This window comes from Gekko japonicus, unplaced genomic scaffold (genome assembly GCF_001447785.1).
Source record: "Gekko japonicus isolate JY-2015 unplaced genomic scaffold, Gekko_japonicus_V1.1 scaffold1400, whole genome shotgun sequence".
NCBI lineage: Eukaryota > Metazoa > Chordata > Lepidosauria > Squamata > Gekkonidae > Gekko > Gekko japonicus.
In genome coordinates, this window is record NW_015166462.1 from 1,989 (window position 1) to 11,217 (window position 9,229).

The following is a 9,229-nucleotide window of genomic DNA, read 5'->3' on the forward strand; positions in this document are numbered from 1 at the left end:
CTGTAAAGCTTGTCAGCTTCAGTTTTACCTTTTCGGAGGAAGGGGCTGACCTTTTGGTCCATAATCTCTTCAGAGATGAGGCTATAATTCACCATCTTGTTGCCCTTCATTGTCTCAAAGGAGGCGTTTGCCACAACAGAGTCCACAGCGGAGCCATCTAAGTCTTTGCCAAGGAATTGGCAGATGCGGAGGACGGTGCCATGAAGGTTCTGGGCGAAATGGGAGACCATGAGTTGGAGCTAGAGGGCCAGAGACCAGGCCTGGACCCAGGGCAGCAGGGAATGAGGAGCAAGGGTTTGTTTGTTTGTTTTTTAAATGTCATTCACCTGCAGCAAATCGTCATAGGTCAGAAGCAGAAAATTTGTCCAGTTCCTGTAAGTCAACCAGCCTCTGACGTGATCAAACCAGGAACCAAAGAGAACTGGGATGCAGATGCAAGAGAGAAGATGTTTTGTTTTCGTTAGTTGTTTTTTTAAAAAATAGAAATTTTAAAGACAAAATAAAAAATATTAACTGCCTAAAATCTTGTACACCAGGGACCATCGGGTTGGATCTAGTTGCAGCCTTTCCAGGAACATAAGAGAAGCACTGGGCTGGATCCACCCCATAAGTTCAACCACACGCAAGCAATGAACAGCCCAAGGACAGACTGAGTAGATTTACATAATATCAATAAAAATTTGAATGCCAAGCTGCATGGAGTGCCAATTCAACTGGGAAAGCAAAGTATAAGTTAGGTTTGCCAGGTCCCCCCTGGCCACCAGTGGGGGATGTGGGGAGGGGGGTTAGGGGTGCCATATCCAGGTTGGGAAACCCTGGAGGTTTGAGGATGGAGCCCGGAGAGGACAGGGACCTCACTGGGCTACAATACCGCAGAGTCCACCCTCCAAAGCATCCATTTCCTCTAGGGGAACTGATCTATCTCTGTAGTCTGGAGATGAGCTGTAATTCCAGGGGGTCTCCACGCAGTGTTCCCTCTAAACTGAGTTAGTGTGAGCGAGCTCACAGTTTTTTAGCCTCCGGCGCACACATTTTTGTCTTCGCTCAGGAAGAGCAGCTCCAGAGCAAACTAATTTATGTGGTAGCCAAATCGCTCGCTCACCACTTTAATGCCAGCAGCTCAAAGTAGAATTTTTGCTCACAAGACTCCGTTGCTTAAAGGGAGCATTGGTACAGACTACTTTTATCACGGGTCCCTCCCGGAGGCTGGCACCCCTATCATAAGCACATTTGGAAAATAGTTCATGAAAGAATCCTATGATAGAATTGATATTATGCTGAGTGCTAAAAGATAACATGGTTGCTTCAACTATGATGCAACATTAGGTGACTATGAGACAAGACCAAACCAATCAGATCTCCCAACAGCATTGTACCCTTCCTGTATGTAGGTCAGTCCCGTGACTTCCTAAGAAACCACTGGCAGGTTTCATCAGAAATAGTACAGAATAGTACAGAATTGTCAAGCACTCTGGAAAACTTTATTTCACAAGAGGGAAAAGGAAGGAAGTATGAAGAGGGCAAAGCGGCTAAGGGAATCACAAGCAGAGCACATTAGGTGACTATGAAACAAGACCAGACCAATCAGATCTCCCAACAGTATTGTACCCTTCCTGTATGTAGGTCAGTCCCGTGACTTCCTAAGAAACCACTGGCAGGTTTCATCAGAAATAGTACAGAATAGTACAGAATTGTCAAGCACTCTGGAAAACTTTATTTCACAAGAGGGAAAAGGAAGGAAGTATGAAGAGGGCAAAGCGGCGAAGGGAATCCCAAGCGGAGCACAGTGTGGGGCTGAAAGGGGAAGGTGAGTCTCATCTGTCCACTCTCTCTCCTCTGTCACACACAAACAAAAATACTCTGTCCTGCAGCCTCCCCAGAGACCTCAGGATTCCCGGCTGCCAGTTCTGCCAGCGTACTTTTTCCTGCAACAAACATCTCGATGAATTCGCCAAAATCCTCCTTGTACTCCAGAAATGAGGACATCTTGGCATAATAATAGAGTGAGACGCAGACATCTCTGGGGTCCCGGACAGTATAAATGGCCTGGGGGGAGAAAAGGTTGTTGGGGGTTGGAACAACTTCATTCCAGTGGTGCTAAACCCAGGAGGAGGCCTTTCTACACAGGCACAGTCACCAGGGAAAGGCCCCTAAACAGGCCTCAAGAGGGGGTGCCAATCCACACTGCCCGCCCCCCGCCGCCTCCCAATCTATACAATCCAATTGGCTCTCTGCCCCACTACAGACCACTCATAGAGTCACCTTGGCCTGCGAGGCAAAAAAAGATTCTGGAAAGACTGAGTGGGGCAAGTGAGAGGTGATGAGACGGGGGCTCGGCCGGTTCTCCAAGTATTCGGCTGCCGTCTTCTGTTCAATCCAGGGGACCCGTTCCCAGGAGGGAACCGACTGCGACAGTGTGGGATCCCCATTGCTATAGATCAGGGAGAGAATTTCTTGCATCCAGGTCGTACCTGGGGGCGGGGAGGGGGACGAGAAAAAACATTCTTCACTGATTGCCTCGAATCCGAAAGGAACACCCAGCCGTGCTCAGCTTTTTGGAAACTTTTAGACCAATGCTCCCTCTAAGCTGTGGAGTCTGGTGAGCAAAAATTCTACTTTGTGAGCTACTGGCATTAAAGTTGCAAGTGAGCTATTTGGCTACTGCATAAATTAGTTTGCTCTGGAGCCATCCTTCCTGAGCGAAGACAAAAAGGTGTGAGCCGGAAACTACAAAACTGAGCTAGCTCAGTTTAGAGGGAACACTGGACTTCAGGCATGCATCCAGGTTACAGTGACCTCATGCTTCCTGGCTGGCAAGGCTCCTTTGCCTTTCAACAGCAGCTTGATGTGCAGCAGTTCAACAGGTGCTGCTTCCCGCCTCACTAGAAAAGCTGCGCCTGTTGGAATTCTTGCCTGCTGTACAGCTGAGGTGCCTTACCATGCACCGTGCCAAGGACTTCCCTGTTTCAGGCCTGAAAACCCAAGGCAGGCATGAAGGGTGTCTCACCAGATTTGGGGTATGTGAGGTTGAAGACATCGCTGTCGCGCACCTGGAAGCTCCGATGGGCATACTGAACACTTGCCTCGGTATGGACAAGGCCTGGGAGGGTTATTCCACCGTACTCTATGGCACCTGTCGCCTGTCCTGCCATGGGCCTTTTGTTGGGGAAAAGAAAGGTAGAAAAAGATACAAACCCTACACTTCCCACAGCTGGGAAAGAAGGGGGAAGGAATAGGACAAGTATTGGAGGTGCATATGGTGGGGGGCAGGAAAGGGACTGGGCTGTATCCCGCATAAGGGGGGCCAGGACTCCCCTGACCACTGGCAAGAGATGGTGGGGCAGGGTTGCCAAACCTGGAGATTTGGGGATGGAGCCTTGGGAGGACAGGATCGATAAAAGTGAGTAATAGACTTGAATTCCAACCTGCATGGAGTGCCAATTCAACTGGAAAAGCAAGGTATAAGTTAGAGTTGCCAGGTCACCCCTGGCCACCAACGGGGGATGGGGGGGTAGGGTTGCCAGATCCAGGTTGGAAACTCCTGGAGATTTGAGGATGGAGCCTGGAAAGGACAGGGACCTCAGTGGGGCCCAAGGGCTCAGAGTCCACCCTCCAAAGCAGCCATTTTCTACAGGGGAACTGATCTCTGTAGTCTGGAGATGAGCTGTATTTCCAGGGGATCCCCAGGTCCCGCCTGGAGACTGGCATCCCTAAAATTCCCATTTCTACTCTTGTGCAAACAGGAACACCTGACACTAGTTGCAAGTAGTCTTTGTGCCAAGTCAACTTTTGACTGTATCCCATCTTGTATTTCCACTCGGACAAGACATAGTCCCCCCCCCCCAGTAATGACCATCTTTGATCAAATCATACTGCATCTCCCAAATGGACTATAACGACTGCATCTAATAGCCTTGGGAGTTTTGTAATAGCAACACTGACTAGAAATGAACAAAAGAAAAGAGCTCTTGGCGTCCCAGTAGCTCCTGCAGAAATGGGGAGCTGTGTGAAACCAAACTTCTCCTCTGCTCTTGCAGGGTGAGACCCACCCATCCCGCTCTTTTGTGATTCCCTGTATTTTCTCCCTTTGCTTTTTTCCCCCAGGGAGATAAACCACCCACCTCTCCCAGGCTTGGATCCCCAGCAGAGCCTGCTTTCTCGGTCCCCTCCGGCCTCCTCTTCTGGTTCTCGCGTCCTGGTTCTTTGCAGTCGAATGTGATGACAGAGAATCTAGACTACCGGCTACAGGAAAGTACAGAAGGAGGTTTTGTTCCTTGGGGGGAAGGGAGCCAGTGTGGCAGAATCAAGGTCACATCTCTCTATGGACAGCTCTCTCACGTGCTGAAGCCAGGCACACACCCAAGCTCTGCAATCACAACACTCTATCCGCCCCTTACCTCAAGCGGCTTCTTCCTGTCCCCATGTAATCATCGAATAAGCATTTTGCTGAACTGTTTACCTCAGAACATTGCTATTCCCCCCCCCCTAAGTAGGAGACTCTCCGCACAAGAATTAAACTGTGGCTCCCAGGCCGCCCCTTGAGTAGTCTCTTCCTTTCCAGGAAGACGGCCTCCTCCTCCCCTCCCCTCTATTTTAATTGCTCTGGAGAACAGTTGCCAGAAAGCCCCGGAGTCCTGGCTCTCATTGCTAAGCTAACCCACTACATGGGCAACTGTCCATTCCCAAGTGACGTGGCAAGAACAGCTCCTTTTCTCTTGACAAGAGGGCTCATGCGGCGAGAGTAGAGCTTTGGCACATCCTCCTGTGGAGAAGAGTGACCCCAGTTTAAGGGTAGCAACTCTGCCTGCTTATTGGGTGCCAGAACTCTCCCATATCTTGAGGCCCTGCCTTCTAACACAGAACCTGCTTCTTCTGCCAAAGCGGCTGCAAGTATTATCTCCTCGATCAATCAAACTAGGTTGCCATGTGACACCCCCTCAAAAAACAAAAAAACCCCCTGAATTGGCCCGCTCGTGTGCCGTTACCAGAAATTAGCCAAAAAAAGGGGAAGCCAGTGTACAGTACAAGAAGCAAAACAAGAAACACCACTGACTGAAAATAAACAAGTATATAATAATCATATAAGCATAACATCAAGTATAATGTAAATCATTTGGCCAAGGTGCAGTAATGAAACATATAAGAAGCAGCACCATCTACAGTCTTTCCATGTGTCTTGTTCCAGCATAGAAGCAAATATCAATCATCAAAGTCCAAATTGAAGTATATATCATCATTGAAGTGTATATCATCGACGCGTAATCCGGATGCCTGATGCCGCGTTTCGAATAATTCTTATTCAAGCATGGCTGTAATGGGACCCAATCTCAAGAGCTGGCATATACAAAGCCTGGTTAGTCAAGGAGGCTTTGTATATGTTATGCTTAGATGATTATTATATACTTGTTTATTTTCAGTCAGTGGTGTTTCTTGTTTTGCTTCTTTTACCAGAAATTAAGCAAAAACATCAACATCAACACCCACAAAATAATTCATATTGAACTGGAGTGAAGGGCACAGGAGCAGAGTCCAGGACTACAGTTGGCATCCATCAGCCTAACTTGCTGGCACTTGTTTCTTCTTCCAACGGGATTCTTCTCGTCTCTTTTTTTCTTCTCCCTTCACCCACTTGGGCTATAACCGACTTACATGTGCGAATAAGCCATTGCAGAGTGATTGCCCCCGAGAGGGCTCCCGTTATCACCCGATGCCAACTCAAATACAATGAAGAGGATTTTCAATGGAGAGGAATTCAGGCTGAAAAAAATCATGGAGTGTTGTGTAACCAGGCAATAAGAGATTAAGTAACACACAAGCATGCGTAAAGCGTGTCGCACTGATGCTGCTGGACCAATCTAGTTTACTCACCTTCCTCCGGTATATTACTCTCTTACACCCACTCCCTTGTCAGAAGGGTCCTGCCCCCTCCCCACTTTCCCCCCTCCTTTCCTAACAATTCTACAGGTGCCCCCCCTTGTGTGGAGGCACAGCAACTGGATGTCTGTTTGGTTTGCATTTCTGCTTGTTTCTCCAAAAACAGGATTTCTGCTTGTTTTGCTAAAGCCAGAAGAGCTCTGATGGGGGGGGGGAAGGGGGTTTAGATCACTTATCCTGCCTTCCACATTAATTGAGAAAGACTGCCCTCCCTTTCCCCAACCAATAACTCTTGGCTCCCAGGAGTCTCTCTCCACACTCCCCCCCCCTTTTTAACCCACTACTGAGTCCCCTCATCTGCTCATGAATCATAACGTGCAGGGCCTTCGAGAGTTCAGTGTCTCCTATTCGTTATGTTGCAACCCTTAGAACCCTGCAAGGTATGACTATCCCCGTATGGGGCGGAGGCGCAGAGAGTTGCCTATGGCGATGGAGTGACTGCAATGCTGAGGCATCATTTGAACCCACGACTTCCCGGTAGAAGGCTCACCCACAGTACAAACGCTGCCTTGGCATCTGTTTAGCCACGCGATTTCCCAGCCCTTTTCGGCTCTCGAACTAATAAACCTCCGTTCCCTCCCCGAGAAGCGAGAAATCGTGGCTCTCAGCCCTTCCCTTCTCGCCTAACCTACTAAATTTCACTTCATTCCCAAGGGACCCAGGAGTCCTGATTTTGCGATAACCAATCCAATGAAGGCAGCGCTGGGCGGGACTTCCCTTTGAATAAACTTCGAAGCTTTGCCTCCTTACTAGGGAACCTCAGCCTTAAGGTGGCACAGCAGAGATGTGCATGGATCTTGTCTTCTTCTCACAGGGGGTATCCAGGTGCAAAAGCACCATAGGCAAGAGATGTTCACCTCAACGGGGTTACCGACCTGCAGACTGCCAAAAGCCTGGATAAAGCTCTCATCAAGCTGGCCAAAGAAGCATAATAACAAAAGCCACCGTTCAGTGAGAAAGGCCTCCTCAATGTGCTGGCCCCTGACTTCATTATACACCCATTCACAAATACAGCTTTTTTATGACCTCCATTTTAATGTTTATTATGTGCTTTTAATTTTTAATTATTTTACTGTATTACTGGAAGGTTGTTACCCACCCAGAACCCGCTTACGGGAAGGGTGGGCTATGAATACAAAAAATAATAAAATAAAATACTTGATTATCTGCCAGTTTGACACCATCTTTTCTACTTCTGTGGATTCATTTAAAGCCTTTTACCTTTTTACTACTTCTCTATGTATCTGAACCTTCAAGTGATGTAACAGGGCTGGGGAGGGGGCAGAGAAACGCGGGTAAGTCCTCCTGTTCCAGAAATGTTGCCCCACCTCCCCACAGACTGCCATTTCCCTAACCCGAAAGCAGAGTTTGGCCTCCCAGAAGTGACTGCTTTCCCCAGGCCCACTTTTCTCCCTTATTGCCACTTATCTAAATGCTAGTAGAATAAACTGGGACAGTATCCAAAGGAAGTCGCCAGACACAATATTTACATTTCCTTCTTTTTGCACTTGGTCCGCTGACTAAGGCCACTGAGTTCTTTTGGAAGGAGCAGTTTGTCAAGGCAGGTTCACACGCTCAAGCTTATTGTCTCCCCAGGCTGATAGTATACATGAGTATACAACCGTGCTGAGGAACATCAGTGCCCTGGTTGTGTGTGGGTGTGGGTGTGTTACGCCTTGTCAAGTATTTTCTGACTTACAGCAACCCTATAAACAGGGGTCATTTCCTGCAGGAGCGCACAGGAGTGGAGCTCTGGCAGTAAAGAGCCCAGGGGACGGGCACATGCAACAAGCCCCACCCCCTGCTCCCAGCAGCCCTCAGTCAGAGGAAGAAGCAGCCAGGTAAGTTGCAGAGCTCCCCCAGCCCCTCCCCCAAAACAGTCCAGTGGCGTCTGAGCGGTGGGTGTTGCCTTCTGACACACTTCCGGTAATGTCAGGGGGTGTGGCACATGCAAATAAGTTATGCTAATGAGTTATGCTAATGAGTTATGCTAATGAGTTATGCTAATGAGTTATGCTAATGAGTTCCTGCACCTCTTTTTCTACAAAATGACCCCTGCCTATAAATGATTGACCTCCAAAACATCCCACCTTTGAGAGACTGGCTTAGGTCTTGTGCCTGGCTTAGGTCTTGCAAACCAAGGGCCGTGGCTTCCTTGATCGAGTCAATCCATCTCAGGTGGAGTCTTCCCCTTTTCCTGCTGCCTCCCACTCTTCCTAGCATTATTGTCTTTCCCAGTGAGTTTTGTCTTCTCATAATGTGACCAGAGTACAATAGCCTCAGTCGAGTCATTTGAGCTTCTAGGTAGAACTCAGGCCTGATTTGATCTAGAATTCACTTACTTGTCTTTTTGGTGGTCCACGATAGCCATAAAACTCTCCTCCCCAGGGGTCATTTTGTAAAAAAAGAAGTGCAGGAGCTCATTAGCATAACTCATTTGCATAACTCATTTGCATATGCCACACCCCCTGACATCACCGGAAGTGTGTCAGAAGGCAACGTGGAGCTCCTTGATCGAGTCAATCCATCTCAGGTGGAGTCTTCCCCTTTTCCTGCTGCCTCCCACTCTTCCTAGCATTATTGTCTTTCCCAGTGAGTTTTGTCTTCTCATAATGTGACCAGAGTACAATAGCCTCAGTCGAGTCATTTGAGCTTCTAGGTAGAACTCAGGCCTGATTTGATCTAGAATTCACTTACTTGTCTTTTTGGTGGTCCACGATAGCCATAAAACTCTCCTCCCACACCACATTTCAAAGAAATCAGTTTTCCTCCTGTCAGCTTTCTTCACTGTCCAACGTTCACGCCTATACACGGAAATGGGAAATGCCACAGTACGAATTGCCTTGATGTTGGTCTTCAGCGACACATCCTTACATTTCAGGGTCTTTTCTAATTCCTTCATGGTTTATTATTTTATTTATTTATTTTATTTTTCAGTGACACATCCTTACATTTCAGGGTCTTTTCTAATTCCTTCATGGTTGCCCTTTCAAGTCTCAGTTTCCATTTTGTTGTTGTTGTCGTCGTCATCGCAGTCTCCCTTGTGGTTGATGGTCAAGCTAAGGAACAAAAAAATCTTTAACTAGCAACTAGTTTTCCTATCGAGTACATTTATATTAACCTAATACCTTTTGTTATTTCACCTTTCCTCCACAGAGCTTAAAATGACATCCATGACTCTCCCTTCCTCGTTGTAACCCTCTAAGGTAGGTGAGGCGAGAGTATGTGACAGGCCCAGCCAGCTTCATAGCAGAGGGGGGTATCTCTCAGGTCCTAGTCCAATACCCTAACCACT

At 47.8% G+C, this 9,229-nt stretch overlaps 1 protein-coding gene across 1 annotated transcript; it reads right to left on the minus strand.

Annotated features, from left to right (window-relative positions):
- Positions 1-28: 28 nt before the first annotated feature.
- On the minus strand, positions 29-4,187 carry SULT2B1 (sulfotransferase family 2B member 1; the record flags this gene model as incomplete). The annotated part of the gene is made up of 6 exons (XM_015412058.1): positions 4,122-4,187; positions 3,008-3,156; positions 2,263-2,471; positions 1,920-2,046; positions 327-421; positions 29-209 (listed from the first exon to the last, which is right to left on the minus strand). Coding segments are annotated over exons 2-6 (757 nt in total), but the record flags the coding sequence as incomplete, so codon positions are not given.
- Between the last annotated feature and the right edge of the window lie 5,042 nt (positions 4,188-9,229).